The 22980-nt window shown below is 35.8% G+C and overlaps 1 protein-coding gene across 1 annotated transcript in view; it reads left to right on the forward strand.

Moving 5' to 3' along the window:
* Positions 1-22980, forward strand: part of HSD11B2 (hydroxysteroid 11-beta dehydrogenase 2) — a 316842-nt gene that overhangs the window by 264389 nt on the left and 29473 nt on the right. Inside the window, exons 3-4 of the mRNA XM_044081375.1 lie at positions 15022-15207; positions 22447-22584. Coding sequence (XP_043937310.1) covers positions 15022-15207; positions 22447-22584 — 324 coding nt within the window. The remainder of the gene's footprint in view (positions 1-15021; positions 15208-22446; positions 22585-22980) is intronic.

The following is a 22980-nucleotide window of genomic DNA, read 5'->3' on the forward strand; positions in this document are numbered from 1 at the left end:
TAGTCTTCATAATGCATTAGATGTTTATTAAATATTTGTAACGAGTGATGTTAATGACATGCAGGTAGGTGCGTGTGTGAATGGGTGTATGACTTCTTTGAAGGCTGGGCATTGGGCTGGCAACTCGGCAGTGAAAAAATCTACTGCCGATCGTTAGTGGACCGGAGTTCAGCTCTGGCAACCCTAACCCGGGAAAAGCCGAAAGACATTACTAGTGTTTGTCATTAACTGTTGTGAGAGCAGGCAGTGAAACTATATAAACTATACAAGCAAAACAAAGTATTACTACAATTTTCCTGTTAACTGTTAGCAATACATATTATAAATGCTAACCACCAGGAAATGTACAAGATTATCACTACATTTAGTTTTAAACATCACATACATAATGTTTTAATAATGAATATTTTAATTTATCTTATTTACTTTTAAAAACACATTGAATGTTAACACAGTGGATCATTTGGTAGTTGAATAGTACCTCCACAGCGTTAGAAACTTTCTATTGTATGTCACTAAGTACCCTAGTATCATTACCCCCACTATCCTTGACTCGTCAGCCGTACAGTGCCCTTCTCACTTCTTGCTTTAACTCCCTACTTTTCAACTGTTACACATTCCTTAACTCAGTTTTATTCATCATTCTTAATATCTGTACTGTAACACTCCTTACCCATGTCTTAAAAGTCATATCTACTGTTTTCTTGTCACATACATTGCACTTAAACTGTTTGTATACTAAATGTTTTATAATGGTAATTTAATATCCTGTATAATGTCACCACATGAAAAAATACCTGCTTTATCTTTGTATAGTGTCACTTCAGAACAATTACCTCTTTGTATCTAGAAGTCTTAAAAATTATGTAATGTATCTTTGCAAAAAATATTTTTGTCATGAGTATCATAAATGCATCTGCTGGAGCTTTTCTCCCATGGTCTCCACTAAAAATGGGCTTTGCCCAGTCAGACTTCCCCAGTCAACAAAGGCAAATGAATAATAAGTAAATAGAACAGTTAAATACTGAGCAATAGTTTAGAAACAGATTGTACTTAAATTAGATAATAACAATCTCTAACTTAATCCTCCTTCTTTTTCTTTTGTTTAAAATGTATTTTATTGTGAATTTGATAACCATGGGTAGAGCACTGATCCAGTTGGTCCTATTTCAATCTCAGCCCAGGTAAACACAATATATGATATCATATACAGAGTGAATGACAACATGCGATATATACACATATTATATACTAAGTGAATATCATAGTTGGCTTGAGGGCATAAAGGCAATAGATAAATGATGTTATATACACAGAGTGACTGACAAATCACAATGTAGACATGATTATATGCAGACAATCAAAAATAGAGTCAGAACAAGGTAGATGAAGGGAAGAAGGGTAGGAAGAGGTTAAGTTTCATGACCAGACAGACAGCAGTTGCATTTTCCTGTAAGGCATTCATATCTAAAACATGTGCTTTTATTTCTAATCAGAAAATGGGATAAGAGGAATGATGTTTAAGAAAAAAAGGCAGATATTCCCACATAGTGTATATCCGCTCAGTAGCACTTTTAGTTATGCTGTTTCAAGGACAGCAATTATGGCTCTAAGATTTTAACAGATACCATACCCCATTATTGATGTTGTTGTGTCTTTCAGCTTTTCCCGGTTAGGGGTCGCCACAGCAGAACTCCGGTCTGCTAATGATTGGCAGTAGATTTTTATGTGCCGAGTTGCCGGCCCTAATGCACAACCTTCAACGAAGGTATGCACATTCACGCATGTCTCCACACAGAAGACGATCTAGCTGAGAATCGAACAGGGCAACGTCTTACTGTGAGGCAACAACACTACCGCAAACTATTTTTTATTTTATTTTAAGCTTTTTTAGTGTCATAAAGCTTTATTTAAGCTTTTTTAGCGTCTCCTATCCTGGTTTTTCTTGGTTTTGAGTTTTCCTGGTTTGAGGAGTGTGGTCGCTGTGTATTGTCTATTTTAACAGTGTAAACTGACTGGTTTATATTCAGCCAATAATACTTGACTTTAAGTTATTTAAACTCCCGTTTTTCATTGTATTAATTGCTCTGATGAAGTCAACTTGGATCGATGAAAGCACTTAACTTCTGTAATAAAACTGTGTGGAGTCCAGAAACCCTGGTGGTGCATTTTTGGTTTACTTGTATTTCTTTTTGCACCATTGCACCACTTTTTGGGTTAATTATAAACCTGTTTAGAAATCTGTTTAGAAAAATAGCATCATAAACAGGGAATGGAGGTTGTATAGTATCCTTCTGAGTGTTACCTTAGGTTAATAAGGATTGGTGAAGTGGTACCAGTGTACCTTTAGTTAAAGCTGTAAAGTAAAGGGGACTCCCGAGGGGTTTATGAGGATTTAGTAATCACACCAGAGGAAAGTGAAATTGATTGATCGGTTTTGGATGTTACTGCAGGGGAGGGTGGTTCAGACAGTTAAAAGTAAAGTAGTAGACCAAGCTTTCATTATATATGAATGGGTCTAAGTTATGGCATAACAGCTAAGTCCTGATTTTAGTCTTAACCTGAGATAATAATTAGTATAGGTCACACAACAAGAATGGACAAAATTGCACCATATAAAAGCATGAGAAAAATTCAAGCCGAACTAATACGGAATAAAAATATTATGAGAGAAGCATTTCAGGATGAATGTTAATATCTCATTGTCATAGTTAAAAAACTGAGAGAACTGTCCTGAGTTCTGATTATAGTATTAACTAAAATTCATAAATAGGACAGGTTAAGTAATAAACATTGGAAAGAATGAAAATTGGATAAAATATATAAAAATATTATAAAATTCATAACCAGGTTTACTAATATGAGAAAAGTAATGAGAAAAGAATTTAAAAAGCACATTAATAATTTGTTGCAATATTATAAAACTGAGGGCATTTCCTTGAGTCTGTTGGTCTGGATCATTTTCTGTTTTTAACTGAAAGTGTGTCCATTCTTGATAAATCCTGCTAACAGTCATCAAGTCATGAAAATAAGTAAAACAGGAAGAAACAGGAAAGAATAAACCAAATGTATGCCCCTATGAAACTTGGTGAAATGTCCTCTATGTGCTAATTTGTGTTTTGTCCTTATCAGAAGGTGCTTAATAAAAGGTGCTGTGGTTCAGTTTTCTTAGGTTTAGAAAGTGTTCAGTCCATGGTATTTGCAGGCTTGGAGTCTCAGCTGCCATTCTGGCTTTTTTTCTCCAGTTTATTGTTAATGGATCCTTTGCATATTTACAAACATTTATTCCACATAGAGAAAAAGAATGACACAAACACTTTATGTGCTGCCCAGTTTACACAAGTTTTGCTTTGGTATTTTAGCTCGGGTTACATTGAGCTTAAGAGGAGGTGACTACAAAGAGAAACTCGAAGAAAAAGAAGTAAGGTGGCAATTAGAATTGCAAGCTTCTCAGCCTCCTGGAATTAATGATCACATTTCTTTACAACCTGTTTTAAATTTGCAAGCTGCTAAATGTTCCAAATGATTGTTTTAGTAAAGGTTTTATAAAAAGAATGTCGAGATAGTAATTTTATGTGACATGTTGAAATTAATATGTTGGTATATTGGTTTATGGCACTGTTTCTTTAAGAAATGTATTTTTAATTGAAGAATTAATACAATGGTTTATATAATAATAGAAAAGAAGCAAGTCATTTTAGATTCTGAAGTCCAGCATGTTAGTGGATGTTCATCTGGCATCGTTTTCAAGTGTTTTGTTTTTGATTTTTTATTTATTTTACTTGCATTGTTGTAAAGAACAACTAAAAGTAAAACACCTATGTTGTAATGAATTACTGTTAAGTGATCGAGAGAATAAATATAATCTGCGTCTTCTTAGTTCTTTTAGAAGTACAACATCTATTCTTAGCTATGCTATTTAGATGTCCATTGTAAAATGAATTATATTATTTTATGATAAAGAATAGTCTAAATCAAATTATTATGCAAAAAGAAAACTACAAATACTTTAACAAAAATGAGTAATGATTATATCATGCCATTTTGCTGAAATGAAGAAGAATTATACAGTTATACAAAGAAGTCAGATACTGAAGTCATGTCCACTTAATCATGCATGTTACAAAAAATATAGTTTCATGTTACCGTGCAAAATGAATGAATGTCATAGACTGCTGTAAACTGGATATAGAATTAACATTTATTTAATCATTTATTTGACACTTGTTTACTGTGAAAGTTCAAATGGGCATAGAACCAATTTTCAGCAGTAGACCAGGGAGAAAAGCTCCAATAGCAGCACATTTAATACAAGTTGAGTTAGTACACAATTTGTAATACAAGTGTGATGACAGAAGAGACAATGGTATAATATGGAAATGTATAAGTATTTACAGTTTTCCATTACTACCTGGTTAACATTATTGTGTTTCTACAACTTTTACAATTTGAGAGTTTGCTTGTTTACAGAAGAGAGCTAAGACTGGGCTTTGCACACGAGTCATCATTTAAAAGAGATGGAGGGCATAGTGGACAGTATAAAAGATGGGTAAAGGGATTGAGGAAGAAAAAGAGGAGAGTATGACTAGTAGAAGAGAATGGATTAATGTACAACTGCAGAAATGTTAAGCACTAAATTACCACTCATGCCCAGGAAAGAAAAATCAGAAGTAGTTTTTCCTCCACTGTGTGTTAGAAATATAAAGCCCTCATTATGACCCAGAAGGATAGAATTCATATGATGGCATAGGGCCCAGAAGAACTGGGTAGAGGAAGTGGATTGAGGTCGGCCATCTTGGGGGGAGAAAAGGAGTGGTAGTGTCAGTTAACAAGCTGCCACCATACAAAATGAGGCTTGCATGGTACTGAAAAGGCCAGGACTAAAGATGCAAGCTTGACAGTCCTAAGTCTGTGAAGGTAGCCCTCAACAGCATATGGGTAAAAGCACGTACATACATGGGGAGGGGAGGGTATAAGATGCTCCACTGTGATGTCAGTGCTTAGGTAAGCCCCTAATGGTGGGAATAGGGTTATTAGAAATGCCCTCATTGCTCAAATGCAGGCAAGGGCAGAAACTGTCTGCATGACTACCTAGAAGATAACCTGTTTAGTCAGTTCTTGACACCATGTTGGGGATGGGTTCAAGGCAAACCAAAGGAGACTTGAATATTAGCAGGCACAACTGAGGCAAAAAGCATATAGAAAACAAAAAAATATAATTTTATGAATTGCATCTTTTTTAAAAAATATCTTACAGAATCCATGTCTGTTGACCAACTTTATTGCTGAAATCACAATTGAATAGAAGGTAAATATTATGCTGCTAGAGTTAACATTTTCTATTCATTTCTCCAATTTTGTTAATTCTGTTTATATCATTCTGAGGCAAAACAGCTGTAATTGGTTTGTTATATTAGAGTTTTCATAACAGAATCAATCAAAATGCACAGAACTGATATATAGCTCTAGCTCTTAATCTGATTATATTTAGAAAACTGTCTTTTTCCTTCTGTATTTCATTTAATTATCCATAAGTAAATCCTAAGTGCAATATTCTAAACTGGAAACCTTATAACCAGTTTATGTATTAAAAAAATTGAGATTTTATTAGTTGCACTACTGAATTTGTGTCTTTGTACAGTGAGGAAAACATCATTTTTTTAACAAATCCCTCTTCCATTTCTACAAATAGTTTTCAGTTTAATCAATCAACCGAGCCACAAATGTAGGAATCCAAACCAGTAAGTGCAAGAAATGGATCCAGGCAGGCAGAAAAAGGAATGTCTTTAATGAACTCGGTTTAAAACAGTTTAAAAGCAATTTAAGTAGCGTGCAAAAAATATTTACAATATACACTCGTCAAATCAAGCTTGAACAGCTAAACAGCATGTAAATACATTTACTATATACGCTCATAAATAAATAAATAGTAGAAAAGCATATAATAAGTAAGCACTTTCATTTGTCTTGAATGACAAACTTCCTCTGACAAAACCAGAGGACGTTTGTCATTCAAGACAAACTCCTATATAATTAAATTTGAAAATGGTTAGTAGATTCATTACTGGTCACTTGACATGTAGTTCAGGGGACCACTCAGGAACCTCACCCAATCTTCCAATTGCCCCAGAGCATTCTCTGGTTAAGTGGCTTGCACAGCATTTTCTGAAGGATTATTGTCAGAAACCATATATATGGAAATAGTATGAATACACATTTTCTTTGTTTGTTTTTTTAAAATACTTCATAATTTTTAATGTCAGGGTTCATGTTTTACTATTCATGCACATTTACATGTTGCACTTTTTCTTAATGTATTTGTTTTTAAATCGCATCTTTTTATGTGTAAGTAAAACACTGTGCTTTTAAATATGAGTCAGGAAGTAATGTCATGCTTTAAAAGTATTTAACCAGGCAGTCATTAATTTGTAATTGTCTGATGAAGTTCCTTGTAAATGCTTTTTGGAACGAAAGAGCTTACTTGCAGTATGATAAATAAATCCAGCACCTGTTTGTGAAGGCTTGAGCTTTTTATGTACTTCTTGTAGAGGGAATTAAACCCTGGACTACAGCAAGTAGTTTGTTAACAGCTTATAGCCTTAATCGTTTGCACTAACTGCCAGACTAAAAAAATTCCAGTGATACTAAAATCTGAGAGTTCATAAAAGAAAATTTGCAATGAAATATAATAAATGTACCACAATATGACTCATAAAAAATTCAAAAAGACATTCAGTTTAGATAGACAACAGTATATATGTTTTTGAATGGGGAGGATACACCCCCCTGCAACACAATATACAGGTTTGCTTCCTCTCAACCTTGTAACTTCTAGGTCATGCTTCCTAAATTGTAAAGGAAATAATGAGTACAGCAAAACCATTTATTCTGTTTATCTCTCTGAAGACATGCAAGCGCAGAGTTGTTGTCCCACTATAAAAGTTACCAGTAATAAACAGGGGCAGCTCGTGCTATAGGACTGCAAGCCCTCCCACCTACAAACACAAAGAAAATTTTCAGACTGCCCCACAGATGCCCAGGAATCTGTGCAAACATAGACTGCCTGAGTCAGCAGTCCGGATACAGGGAAGGCATTTCTTCCCCGCAGATGCCCAGGAATCTGTGCGATGACAACCCCACAGAACAGAGGAGCTCTGGACTGCTTCATCAGCAGACAGGACCAATCAGGAGAGAGGTGAGGTGAGTTGTAAGCTGTCGTGGGCGGATTACATTCATCGTGGGCTTGGGACTTGGATTTCAAGCGGGCTACTTGCTGCTGCTTCATAGATTCGGGTCTGGACACATTTAAACAGGTAGATGTTTGGGACTTGAATTGTACTGCTGCTTGGACACATTTAAACAGGTGTGTGTGTGTGTGTGTGTGTGTGTGTGTGTGTGTGTGTGTGTGTGTGTGTGTGTGTGTGCATGTGTGTGTGTGTGTGTGTATGTATGTGTGTGTGTGAGTGTGAAATGCCCCAGTTGCTATATACTGGTGGCTAAAGCAAACTCATGGTGGTGTGGTAGGGAATACCTTAGGCTTGAGCCCTGTACCTTGTATGCAGGTGTTAAGGGCTTGAATTCCCTACCCGCCACCATTTGTAAAAAATTTGCAGATTTTTGCCTCATATTTGATCTGTTCTATTCCTCATAATATCTATGGTTTCTAGCTATTTCAATATTTGATGGTGCAGTGGTAGCATTGTTGCCTCACAGTTGCAGGTTCTCAGGTTTGATTCTTGGCTGGGGTGCTTTCTGTGTGGGGCTGCATTTTCTCCCTGTGTTTGTGTGGGTTTGCTTTTGTGTCCTCCCATGTTACAAAGACATGTCTGCATTATTTCTTCCTGGGCCTCTGCTAAAAATAGTTTTTTTGCTCCAAGTCAGACTGTCCTGGTTAACAAATGTTAAATAAAATTGACAGGCATTTGAATGTCAGACTTCAGGTTTCTGAATGTTTAATTCATTACATATTTGATGGTGAAGTGGTATCATTGTTACCTCCTAGCTATATGTTTTCTGGTTAGATTCTTGGCTGGGGGGCCTCCAGTGTGGAGTCTGCATCTCCTCCCTGTGTTTGTGTAGATTTGCTCTAGTGGCCTGCCATTTTACAAAGACGTGTCTGCAGTATTTCTTCCTGGACATCTGCTGAAAATTGTTTTTGTTCCGTCAGAAATAAAATTGACAGCCATTTGAATTTCAGACTTCATATTCTTCAGAAAATACATAGTAACACAACCTTTTATTCTTGCAATTTTCTAAGTTTATAAGATGAATATTTGAAATGTGTCCCTATTTTTGGGACTATATTCCCCCGTTATTGGCTTCTTCCAGATTTTTTGTGCTAAGGTTGACAGCTATGGCAAGAACTGAATTCACTGAATATGTTTGAGGGCTGTATTCCCTCATTACTGGGTTTGTCCAGGTGTTTTGTGCTAAGAGGTTGACAGCTGTGGTGTGAACTGAATTCACTAAATGATAGCCATTTAAGTTTCAGTCTTCCTGTCTTTCACAAAGCAGCTGATTTGGCGTAATGGTATGTTGCTCTGACTGTTTTGTACAGGGACCTTGGCAGTAAAACATATGGTGATAACAGCATTTTATTCTAGCAACTTTCCAAAATTATACAAGCAGTGTTTAATGTGTCCCTGGTTTTTGGGCTTTTGACCCCCCCACAATAAATTTTGTCTTTTTCCAGATTTCTTGTGCTGGGAAGTTGAGATGCAGTTGAGTATTGAGTAGATTTTACAACGAGCTGAGAGCTGTGGGGGAAGAGAAGTTTAGTGCTGCTTATACTAAGTCTGCTTGCATTGTTAATAGCACAACAGGTTGTGTACTTGCTTTTGATGCAGAAGGCTGTGGGTTCTACTCCCACAAGGGGTGGATGCTGCCGTACTGAGAATGTTTTCCTTGGCGAAGATACTAACTATGAGCCTATCAGTTTGCCATCCATTTCCTATTGCAATATTACTAACTTAGCATTTTTTTAATGTAATATAGGCAATTTATTCCTCAGGGGCAACAGACACTTTATTTTTCGATGAAACCATGAAATATAAAGGTGTTTGCTAGCAGCAACCTCTTCATTAGTTACAGATTTCTTTAATGTGGAATTATTTAGATGACTTTTACTTCTTCAGAGATTGTGCATATTTACTGATAATGGTGGACTTTAGAATTGTGCATATTTACTGATAATGGTGGACTGTAGAAGTTTGAGCAGACTTTTATGATGGAAATGTTCTGAACTGGGCAGTTTTGTCATTATGGGTGCATGCATTTTGTTTCATTGTTTAATAAATTCAAAACGCCCTCTAACAACTGCACTGTATTGTACAAGGAATATAATTTAGTACAATCAGGAAGGTGTATCAAAGAGCACATGTATGTTTCATATACAAGGGGCCTATGATTTGAAAACAGCCCGGAATTAGTCGTTATCTGCCACTGGCAAAATGTATTTTCTTTGAATGTGGGTTTCAATGAATGTGAGTTTCAAGGGCAGAGAAGTTTTAATGCTAAGTCTGTTTTCATTGTGAGACCGCATTGCTTTGTTTAGCAGATGCCTTAGTGTTTGTGCTGTTTGTTTGTGTCTTTCGGCTTTTCCCGGTTAGGGGTCGCCACAGCGGAACTCCGGTCCGCTAATGATTGGCAGTAGATTTTTACGTGCTGGCTTGCCAGGCCTAATGCACAACCTTCAACGAAGGAACGCCCATTCACACATGTCACCACACAGAAGACGCTCTAACTGAGAATCAAATGGGCAACGTCTAACTGTGAGGCGACAATGCTACTGCAGCACCACCATCGCAGTCCTTAGTGTTTGTGCTGTAAAATGCAAAATTAAAATTTCAAATGAAGTCCAAATCATCATAGAAGTAAAGCAGTATGCACATTAGTGTTTATGGTAAATGGAGTGAAATAGCCAAGTAATGGATCATTGGAATGGCTGCAGGGGGGAGGCTCAATTCGACCATGATTTTGTGAGGGGAAAGGGCGGCAAACTCAGACAGCCCCAGCTGAACTATACCTCTCAACTGTCCAGATTTTCAAAGAATGAATAGATTTTTGCTTCTTATTTTTGGTTTGTTCCTCATAAAATTTGTGGTTTTCTGGCAAATCATTTAGGAATTAAGTCACTAAATAATGACACACTGAGTTTCAAACTTCATAACCTTCAGAAAAATGCATGCTAAAGTAAGACCTATTATTCTATCAACTGTCTCAGTTTATACAAGAGCAATTTTTAGTACTGTTTATATGTTCCCCCAATATATTTGGCCTTGTCCAGATTTATTGCATTAACATGTTGATAGGTACATGCAAATAAATTGCTTTATAGAATTAGGCATAGCCAGCCTCTCAACTGTTCCTGATTTTGGCTCAAAATGTTGCTCTTCCCCCTAATAATCCCTCTGCAAAATAGCAATTTTGGAAGAAAACATGGAGGGTTTACAGTTAAGAAACAACTGTAATAATCAGAGTTATAGATTACTTTTATTTCAGAAATGCATGTAGATTCTTTTATTTTGTCAGCTGTTCAAGTTAGCAGTACTAATATTAAATTGTCCCTTCTTTGACAGGTTCCCAGCTGTATTGTGTGGCTATTTTATATTTTTGCATCACATTTTTGGTCCATTTTTCATAAAATTGTGGGGGTTTTTTTGGCAAATTAGTGACAAATCATTAAAGACTGAAGTTAGAAAATAATGACAGACATTTGAGTTTCAGATTTCATACCCTTCAGAAAAGTCATACTAATGCAAGACCTATTCTATTATCTTTCTAAGTTTATAAGAACAATATTTAAAAATTGTCCTTATATTTTGGCCTTTTTCCCACTTCTATGTATGGCTTTGTCCAGATTTCTTGCTCTGAGGTTGAGAGGTAGGACAAATGAGTCAGGGCCATCACAGTCAGCCAGAAACATTTCAAATTGTGACATACTTGTTGCACCCCACTCCCCCATGTAGTGACTCTAGATGTGTCCAAGCAAGGCAAGGAGCAGTTATGCAGTGTAAATGTGCAGACTATTCCCCCCCATCCAAGGTAGACCACAAGTACTACAGTGGCTTTTCATCTGTCCTTGATTTTGCAGAATGGTCTGGTTTGTCATATTTTTGTATTGTTGATTTATGCTTATTACTCAAAGTGTCTGTTGCTCTGTGTTTAAGTAGCAATGCTTTAATGACCATCAGGTAAGCTTGTCTGAGATCGTAAGATGCAAGTAAGCTTAATACGCATACTGTTAAAAAACTGCCAACATTGAAAGCCTTTCTGTTGTTGCCATGCAGAGAATACTTAACTAGATAATGTATAAGCCTTAGCTATTGAAATGCATATGACAGTATTTGTAATAAAGGACAGGATTACATTATTTTAAGAAGCTCATTACACTTGTTGGAGACTTCCAGTCATCTCTGCAGGCTTTACCCGTAAACTAAACAGAATGTCAATCATGTGTGGTCCATAACGTGTACAGTAATCCTTTAAGCAATGTATCTTGAGCTTGTCTCTTGTTTGCTTTTCATTTTTTACTTTGATCATGTTTTCTCCATGAAACAAGTAGATAGTTTTCAGGCAGCAGGTCTTTTTTGGATAAGAAACATTTTACAAGTGAAGGCATCACAGAGATTTCCACTTGGTATTTTAATAAAGCTGAATATAAATTCAGCTTTAATAAAGCTGAATATAAATTATAATTAGAACTGCAGTGCAAGGAGAAGTGGTTTGAGTTGAGTGCTGCTTGTTTTTCTTATAGTTGATTTTGACTGGCATTCCAGTAATGTATTTAAAAAGTAATTTATTTTGTCATGCCTCACAACCTTTTTGTTTCCATCTAGATATTAAGTAAGCTGTCATGCAGCCAATGCATTGAAATATTTTTATTCTTCTACACTTCATTTTGTCTTGATTGGACTCTCATAATGACGGTTTGGCACCCAGGGCAGCGTATTTAATTAAAGTTAGTTTTGTGGTTTTGAGCATAGCTCCTCCCCTTTCTAGTTGGCCGCAATCCTTCCCATTGACCCCACCCATTCAGCTGTCTCCTGCAGCCCCCCTTTGATTTGAAGTCACCAGCCACCACTGGTAATAAATAATATGCACGATTAAGGAATATCCTTGGTTTACTTACATACTATCCCACAGCAGTTTTAAGTAAACACTTTATTATGTGATTTGATTTACAGCTACCCAACTGCAGTAAATGTACTTATATTATGTAATTTATATGTTGTTTCTTATTATACTTATGTGTGAGTCTGAAAGTATAATAAATACCAAAACATATTATGCAACAGTAAATAATGAAACATATAATGCAATATTACATCTTTATCGTACTACAAATAGTGAAGCATTAGAACTCTGTGAACTTTGTCTCTGTACATAAAAACCTGGAAGCCAGCTATGTCAAAGTGAATGTTTTCATAAGTGTGCTTCAAATGTGTACAGTTCAATTATACAATTTTCTTGCTCAGCTTAATCTGAGTAGTGCTATTTCTAAAACAGTTGTTTTAATAATAAACTGCACATTCTTATACAGTGCTGCATACTCTATAACTTAGATGTAAATAAGGGAAATCTGTATTTCAATGAATGATAATAGTAAAAATTTAATTTCCCTGATCCTAACCCTTTTAATCTACATGGGTCGCAATAGTTCTATATTTATCAGCTCTACTACAAAACAGCAGTTATGCTGTTTTTTTCCCACCCTCATTGGCTATTTATTTATTTTTTTTTTACTTGCAGTTGCTACGTTGACAAGTTACTGTATATATAAAGTAACAGATGCATCTAGATAAAATCCTCCCACAAAGGAGTTGCTGGTGATCTTGCTACTTGCAAAAAATATGCTTTACAAGTTATGTTATAGCTTCAGCTGGTCTGTTTCTGATGAATCTGATCATCTGCTTTGCTGTTGTTCTTGTACTTCAAGTTCTTGTGGTGAGCATTATAATAGAATTTGAAGCATCTTTGGAAACAACATTCTGATATTGTTGAAATCACAATAACTTTTACTGATATTTGTTTATCCGTTGTTTCCAGATTAGTCCCACTAGACTAGTGGTCCCTTTTAAGGAAGGCCTAAGGAGTTGTATATACTGCTAATGGAAATTTGGCCAGCGCATAAGGGAATTTCCCCATTTCTTTTCAAAAAGTACCATGGGATCTTCTACACCCACTGGAGTTACCACCAACTCATGCAGATGGGACCTCAGTTTAAGGTATCATCCAGAGGGCAGAATGTAATTTTCTACATTATAACATATATTCTTATCCTTCAAACCAATTTTTTAAAGATTAATAAATCATTTATGTATTAGATATCAAGTGGAAAAGTGAAATATCAGAGATATGAATATTCAGTATTTGCTTGATATAAGATTTAAGTGAATGCTTTGAAATACAAACTGGTGTAAGAAGGTGGAAATGATGACATGAAACATATCAAGAGGCACGTCTGACATATTCAGAAATGAATATTTGTGAAGTTGCCTAGAGGAGCACTGATAAAAGTATATGATTAGGGATTACTAATTTTATACTGATCGATTTAAAATGATACAGAGGTGTTTAAACTGATACTTTTAGGGGCAGGCTCTAGAATACTGGAGTCACATTTGCATGGATCTTTCTAGAAAAGTAAACCCTGATAAAGACTAAGTAGAGAATTGAAATGACATTGCAATCAGTATATGCTTCATAGTAGTATATATATGTCTTTCATTAGTTTCATTCTAGTGCTGTAATTGAAATCAGTTTGCGTTTGTTGTGTAAACTGCTACCAGGTAAAGCACAATGACAAAAGCTAGGAACACGACCTACATACGGATTCCTACATGTTCATTTTTGTTTAAAATAATTACAGGTCAGATATCAAACAGAGAAGTAATTCTAATGCAAAAACAGTCTCCCAGTCTCAACAAATAATATGTTTTGTTTTCCTTTTGCATTATTCTGCTGTGATATGGTATAAAGTGTTAAAAGCTTTTAAAGTTTTATTTTAAGTGTGCAGCTTAAAGCTTAAGAGAAGGGGTCAACTTCAGTCTGTATTGTTTTCAATAAATGTTTATATGGTAGTTGAATGCAGTGCTGTTGAACTGCTCAAGATACAGCGTGAGCACAGTTGCACTTCGGTAACAAGTTCCGTTAACATTCATCAATTTAAATGATTTAATCTAACAAGCAGTTGCTACACATTTGAGACAAACTCACATGCTAGCAGAAATGGCAGAGGGGCAGTACTCATTTATATTTGATAAATAATACGTTTTTAATTAACCGTCTATATAAATTGGACAGAACAGAGATCACTGCAGTCATCTGGGCTTCCTTAGTACTGGAAGCATTTATGGTGAAGCTCTGAGCACTGGAGCTGGCATTCAAGTGCTGCATCCTTGTACATTGCTAAATGTGGTATTCACGTCACATGACGACTCATGATTATAACATGCATTAAGCATCATCTTTGAATCTCTGCATCATACATGGCTATTAATTAGTACTGCACTGTGATCTATTTGTCTATAAATCAGAACCTTTAACCTGTGAGAACCAGTGAATGAGACACCCAGATGGCTATTTAACAAAATAAATGGGATTATATGTTATAGCTTGTGGTATGTGCAGTTACAGTCAGATTTGTTTTTGAAATGGCAGGTTATCTATTTACATGCAGTGGCTACTAGTTTATGTTATTTAATGATATCTGTATGACAGGGATTAGAGCCTCTTTTATATGTAAGCCTGAAGGTAAAGGAGATTGGATCACTGTGGACTAATCGTTTGGAGAAATGTACATTTTAAGGCTGTAACACAATGGTTTACATGTGACAGTAACTTGTGTTTTTTTGTTTATAAAATTCATGCATTTTTTTGATTTATTTTAATCAGGCATTATAAAATATTATCAACCAATTGTTTTAGTTGTTTTAACCAATGACTTTTCAGGATTTTTACATGCTGTTTTCTAATACTTTTTAATGCAGCCTGCTTACAAATATTTGCACTTTTCCCTAGGTTTGTGGGGGTTAGTTAACAATGCTGGTGTGTGCGTCAACTTTGGAGATGCTGAATTGTCCCTAATGTCTACTTATAGAGGCTGCATGGACATTAATTTCTTTGGAACGCTGGAGATGACTAAAACATTTTTACCACTGGTACGCCAATCCAAAGGAAGAATTGTCACTGTCTCCAGTCCATCAGGTGAGAAAATGCATTTTTTGCATTGTGTCTTTTGATCACATTGGTAGTATTTCAGAGTAATATGAAAACATTACACTGAAGTGATTACATAGAAATGAGCAATGGAGCTGTCAAATATGTTTTCCTAGTTCTTGATGAGTATTCTCAGAACGTGTGTGTGTGTGTGTGTGTGTGTGTGTGTGTGTGTGTGTGTGTGGTTGTGTGTGTGTGTGTGTGTGTGTGTGTGTGTGTGTGTGTGTGTGTGTGTGTGTGTGTGTGTGTGTGTGTGTGTGTGCTTGCATGCAAATACATTTGTGTGGGTATATATGCATGTGTGTTTTGTTCCAAGAAACAAAACCTTCCTTTGGATGGCAAGAAACAAGACAGTGGACATTTGGAAGGTCTTGCTTCTAATTATGTGTCTGTGAATATGTGCAAGACACTGACCTCATCCACACTCACTAAAAAGGACAGCTCATAGAAACCCACCCCTCTTAGTTGCAGTTAAACCTTAGCATTGCTATTCTTAAGGAAAGTTGACGGAGAAGAAGTCCCCCAACCCCACAGCTGTGTCCCCTGCAAGAACTTCTGGGTTCTACTATATTGACAAAGTACTAAAATAGTCAAGCAATACCACCAGAAAGTAAAATCTACTGCGGAAACCAAAAGAAAAAATGTAACAAGCGTAAACACCAATCCGCAGCAGTTATCCACGGCGCCAAAGTACTATCCTTTCAAACTGATATTATTGGTACTCCAAGGAACCAAGTAAGTCCAAACAAATGAACAACTGAAATTATGATAAGATCAAACAGTTGAATTGTTGAAAAAATCACTTGACTTATTGAAAAAATCACAGGCGTGGACTTCAATACACAGTCCAAACTTTTAATTAGTTAGCACTTTCACCTACAGGCTTCATCAGACATTTAAAACAAAGGACATACATACCATTTAAATAACATGCAAAGCTCATTGATTGGACAATAAATGAATGACATCACATTGACAGTCATAGTCGAACCCCAGAGTTTAAATAAATCCCAGAAATTAATAAAACACATAAAAATGAATTTTAAAGATAAAATACTAGAATAAATACTATTTTCTTCCTTCAAATTGACAGTCATAGTTGAACCCCAGAGTTTAAATAAATCCCAGGAATTAATGAATGTAGGTCCCCAGCCCAGTTTTTCTTTTAAAAATAGGAAGAATTTGAAACGTTTACTTTGTTATCGATCTTTGGATAACACTGCACTGAATCAAAATGGAGATAATGTTAACACTAAACCTTGTGGTCATTGTGGACAGTGCGATATGATTGATACTAGTAGTACTTTGTTACATCCTTGCACAGGAGAAGTTTTTAATTTTTATACTAATACCACCTGTCAGAGCAAGAACCTAGTATATCTTGCTAGGTGTGTATCCTGTGATGCGTTTTACGTTGGTAAAACGAATAGAAAGTTACGTGAACGCATCAGGGATCACATATATAATATACAAATTGGTTCTACCTTTAATGCTTTAGCTAAACATTGTTTACATGTAGGAGCTTCACATACTTTTGTATTTTTAGTGTTACAACATATTGGTGAAGGTACTCGAGGAGGGAACATTACCAACCACACCGAAGAGTGTGAGTTGAGATGGATGATCAAATTTCGAGCTGATGTCTCCCCTGGGCTCAATGAGAAAATTCCCCTTAAACCAATTCTTAAGAGCAAGAGGTTATCTGTTATGAAAAGAAAATAGTATTTATTATAGTATTTTATTTTTAAAATTCGTTTTTATGTGTTTTATTAATTAATTCCTGGGATTTATTTAAACTCTGGGGTTCAACTATGACTGTCAATTTGAAGGAAGAAAATAGTATTTATTCTAGTATTTTATCTTTAAAATTCGTTTTTATGTGTTTTATTAATTTCTGGGATTTATTTAAACTCTGGGGTTCGACTATGACTGTCAATGTGATGTCATTCATTTATTGTCCAATCAATGAGCTTTGCATGTTATTTAAATGGTATGTATGTCCTTTGTTTTAAATGTCTGATGAAGCCTGTAGGTGAAAGTGCTAACTAATTAAAAGTTTGGACTGTGTATTGAAGTCCACGCCTGTGATTTTTTCAATAAGTCAAGTGATTTTTTCAACAATTCAACTGTTTGATCTTATCATAATTTCAGTTGTTCGTTTGTTTGGACTTACTTGGTTCCTTGGATTACCAATAATATCAATTTGAAAGGAAAGTACTTTGGCGCTGTGGATAACTGCTGCGGATTGGTGTTTACGCTTGTTATATTGACAGAGTACTCTCTGGAAGTACCACTGCTAATGAGTCAACAAGAAAGGAGGTGTATTTGCTGCACCTCTGAAGTAACACTACTAAGGACAAATACCTCTTCTTTCCACTGGAACAGGTGCCAGCCTTGCCATTGCAGAATCATCCAGAGCAGCAGAACCATGTAGTCTTGTATCCCTACATCCTAGCAGATGAGTAGCACAGCAAAATCCTAAAATGTGTTATGAATCATGGAATGCATTATATACAGAAGTCCCCAATGAACAACATGTATCCATTTTATTCTAAAGGACATGTCTATTCACTCTAGAGTGAGAGAGAGAGAGAGAGAGAGAGAGAGATCATTGTATCACTTTATACCTCAGTAATATGATCCATTACTAAAGATAGTGCTGTGTTTTGTAATCTTTGAACAAACCACCTGAAGGAACTTGAAGATGTACAACATGGAAAATGTGAATCATTCAGAAAAGTTTCCAGAAGTTGTCATCGCATTCCATTTTGTACAGGTTTTTAGGTGTGACCTCTACCTGGTTTGATCCAGCCTTGTTGAATGTTTGCACCTACAGATCACGTTAGAGAATAAATTCCAGCTTAAGAAACCAAGTACTAGAAGTAAATATCAGTAACAGAAAAATAATTGACACATACATTACACACTTCCTCCCAGGATGATGGAATAAACTTAACTTCCTTCAGAAATAATTTTGATATTTGATATGTATATGGGAAGTTGGACTTAGCAACATGGGATTAGATCTAGACAGACCAATAGATCATATGCTTGACAATCAAACCTCAATCTATTTTCCATAGTATACTATATAACATCAGGCAGTGTGACAAACCTATTCAAATGCAAAAATGTGTTGGGCAGAAACACCACAGTCCCAAAATGAGCCCTGTTGGTGATATCTTAGGATGAGGCAGACACTAAGATATGCCATAAATATTTATTTACAGAAAGAGGTTATAATAAGAAATTATTACAACATAATAAAGAGATAGTATTGAAACAAACAGAAGTATTACATAGAACAACTGAGTATCATAATATAACCCAGTTAACAACCAAGAAGAAAGTTAGTATAATAACCAGATTCACAAATGACAATAAAGATATTGTCAATATTATATCTAAGAACTGGCATGTTTTGACAGCAGACCATGACATACGAGATATAGTAGGTTTAAAACCTAGTTTCACCTACAAGAATAGTAAAAATTTAAAAAGACTTCTCTGCATGAACAATGATATTCATGAATTAAAAGAGGAACACAAAATAGAGAAAAATGGAACATTTCCCTGTAATAAATGTAACATGTGCAACATGATTACAAATGAACAGGATTATATTCATCCCACTTTGAATTTTAAATTTATACCTAGGTTTCATGCAACCTGTAATGATCTAAATTTGATATATCTAGCAGACTGCCTGTCATGTAAAGCATTTTATGTAGGCATGACGACAAGAAAATTTAGAGACAGACTTTATAACCATAAATATGACATAAAGAAACAAGATCAGTGTAATGCACTGGCGAAACACGTTGCAGCTTCACCAGGACATAGCTTTAGGTTCAGGGTACTGCAGAAAGTTAGGATTAATAAGAAGGGTGGAGACAGAATGAACAGCCTAGAAAGAGTAGAGTTAGAGTGGATATTCAGATTATGTGCACATTGTGAACCAGGTCTAAATCAATTCATCAGTATCAAACCTATTTTAGAAGGACGTAGATTAAAATAAGTATAATGTTCTTATTTAGATTTAAATATGTTTTTTAAATTTATACATACATGTATACATTTTTGTTCTTTTTCTGCTGTTTTTAGCAGCTATATATTAAATATTAGATGGGTGTCACTAATCAAATAAATAAATGCATTTATCTGGGTATTTATATAAATATTTATATATATTTTTATGCAGTTTAATTGAATTTAATTTTATATATATATCTGTATTCATATTTATATACATTTTATAATAATTTCATAGGATGTATGATTGTTTATTAAGCGCAAGCTATTGAGTAATTTGGATTTAATATATTTTTCTCTTTTTTGATGTCAGGAAGTTTCTATGCACAAGCTACTGAATTAATTTAATGATTGTTTAATTAATTAACAATTATTGGATTGAATTTAATTGATACAACTATTTAAGAATGCCTGAGATGAAAAAGAATTAGATCTGATGAAGCGTACCAGTAGCGTACGTGAAAGCACTTATCCTGTTTCCATTGTTAGCTAAAATAAATTTTATACGGAATATATTTTTGGTGGTCCTTCGAAGTTTTTTGAAGAATTTTGCTGCTCGTTTCTACTTAGAAGGATCTTTGGGTGACTTCTTATTCTACTTTTATTACATATGCCATAAATACCATAAAGAAAGGTCTATTTTTTCTGCTTATACTAGCCAGCCAAGCAAAGGTGCATGCTGTCAGTTCAGTCACAGATTCTAGCTCCGTATCACACCTAAAATTCCTTGTGTGAGTCAGGGGCTTGAAAGGTAGTAGCATTGCTCATAATACCAAAAATATCATAAGGTTACAAATGTTATTCCCAAGAATTTCATGCCCCAGTTCTGATACTGCAGTGTTGCATTATGGGAAAGATGTACTTCTGAGTTGCCATTTTGTGAAAAAGCTATTAAACTGAATTTGCAACTTTCAGACCAGGCATAGTTCATGTGGAAATTAAAGATCCCATGGCACACACTGACAAAACATCAGACAATCTCAGCCATGTCCTGACAAGAGTTTCACTATTTAGAATGAATTCCAGACTGACCCTTTCCTGAGGAAGAGCCAAGGCTCAGTGGAAAGTAGCCAGTCAGTAAATTCAGATGAACAGTCATATAACCCAACACTGGAGCCACCCTGAGATGTTTCAAATTCCTAAGTGTTTTTTTTTTTTTTTTTTTTTTTTTTTTTTACTTCCTGATAGTCCATCAGGCTATCCCTTCATGGACAAAACACAACCACCACACAGTCTCTGTCAACTGTCTTCACATTCCAAATGCACCATCTGCTTTCACTCATTCATAGTTCTGTGGGTATGTAATAAAGAGAGACAGAAGGCTTCTACTAGAGTGCTGATTTTTCAACAAAACATTGGTGGGTGGACTCTTTAGTTGAGTCAAGTGACAGAGGACTTTTAGACCCATGAAAGGGTTAAGATAACAGCATGTGGATGCTAAAGCTAGATAGAGCATGGGTCCATAACCGGCCTTAGGCATAGGCTAACTAGGTGGCCGCTTAGGGTGCCACTCTAGTAGAAGTGCTTTTCCAGTATTTATATGGTGTAGGTTGATGAGGATGGGGGCACTGGGTGGTGTGAGGGGGGTGCCATGGAGCCCTTTTGCCTAGGGCACCAGTTGCCCTAAGGCCGCTTCTGCATGGGTCAGTCGATCTAATGAATAGTCTAAAAAGTTAAGGTGAATATGAATAAGTCATTGTGCAACTGAAACAGAATATGAGTACTGTTTAATAGTAATAATTACTCAATCTTTGGAGTGTCTTTCAAGATCAGGACTAAAGGTAACACAGCCCTGTCTGTTATGGTGCTACTACTCTAAGCAGAGAATCTTCCAGCAGCCTACTTCTTTCTGAATGTAAAGCAAAGTAGCCTACTGACCCTCTTTAAACATAACCTGAGTGATTGCTTAGCACGCTGCAATTGTACATTGGGTCTGGCCCATCAAGCTCTCAGTAAGAAGGGTTAAGATGAGGTGTCAATTATTCATGGAAATGGGTACTATGATTTAGGATCTGTGGATATGCTGCAAACGGTCCACTGGATTATTTGCAGAATATTAATCTATGAACTTGTGAGCACATGGTGGTGGGCTTATTCTAAACCATCAAGGCATAGATTTGCTTCATACTTTACTAACGGTGAATGCAAGCTGGGCTTTGTGTATCATAGTATGGGTAAATCAGAATGGACAGACATATCCATATATCCCCACATTTGTGATATCAGCCACTACTGCCACTAATGAGACAGCTCCATGCCGTTAAGGGCAGATTGTGCTGCTAATTTATAACTTTGAAGTTTGCAATCACATCTAAATGTATGATGCAGTTCTCTGCATTTAAATACAGATATTTTTCTCACATATTACAGCACATACAATCAAACTCACCACATTTCATTTTTGAAATGACACTCCTTTGCAGCAGTCCTGTTGTCAACTTGGAGGCTAGCCATCTGAAAATTGTCATTTTCACTGGACAAATGTACACGATAGGAATTTTGCAAAACCAAATATTTCCCTTTTCTCTATTGTATGGAAACTTTGTACTATGCAGGAGGAGTGCAGGCTGCATCCTTCCACCATGAGGAATTCTTGCCCCCACAAAAAAAAAAAAAAAAAAAAAAAGAAAAAAGAAAAAAATGTAGTTGTAGATGTTCACAATTTTGTACATTTACAAATAATTATTCCTGTCTTTGTCCTAGCCCCATCCGAGCACCCTGCTCAGGCAGTTTACATTACATTCACTTTTAAATTCAAGGTATGTTGAAAAAATATGAAATCCTATGTTAACTGCAAAGAGCTAGAGAAAGTAAAAAGAAATCAGTTGTGTATAAATGAAATAGATAAAAATGGTACTGCTGAATTAAATTATCATCAAGGAGCAGAAAAGCAATGGTGGTTGGAGGAATGTTGATGCAATCTGGGAATGTTTTGGTTATCTGGGTTGTTGTAGAATGTGTTGTGGAATAATTAAAACACCTTCTGGAAGGAAGTGAGCACAAATATATCTTACATAAACTGAAAATGAGTAACAATATGCATAAAAGCAATTCACAGTACCAGTCTGGCAATTTTATCGGAATGAGTGTTTGTACACTGTTCACAGGTGATATTTTTTGAGTTGCTGAGATTTCCATAAACAATTGCAGGCATCACTAATAACCTTACATGTCTTGACTTGTATTGTGTTACAGCGGAACAAACAATTCCTTTACTGGCTGCTTATTCTGCATCTAAAGCTGCCATCAGCATGTTTACAAGCACACTGCGTCAAGAGATACGACAGTGGGGTGTGGAGGTCTGCCTTATATTTCCTGGTGCTTTTAAAACAGGTAAGCTGTTTCAAAGTTTCTGTTTTCTATGTAAGTCAAAAAGACATAAGTTGTCAGAAAAGCTTTTAAAAACATGGTCTGAAATTCAGAAACAGATTGAAATAAAGGTTTGCAACACTAGTAGTCCATTGTAGGGTATCTGATGTGCTACATAAGGAGTTTGAATGCACCCATCCAGGGACAAGCTTTTAGTAGGTACATCATATAGTAGGCTAGCTAAGCATCCAGCACAGTGCTAATGCAGGCTGATCCTTAAATATAACTATTATGCAGCTAATAAGCATAAACAGAAAGGTCACTGAGCCCTTGGTATTGTATGCCAGACATCAAGTGATAGAAGAGAACACGTTAGAAAGGTGGGGTTCTAGTCACTAACAAGCTGTGTTTTGAGTGGAA

The sequence above is a fragment of the Protopterus annectens genome, chromosome 8.part0 (genome assembly GCF_019279795.1).
Source record: "Protopterus annectens isolate FY-2018-M chromosome 8.part0, PAN1.0, whole genome shotgun sequence".
In the NCBI taxonomy this organism is placed as follows: domain Eukaryota; kingdom Metazoa; phylum Chordata; order Ceratodontiformes; family Protopteridae; genus Protopterus; species Protopterus annectens.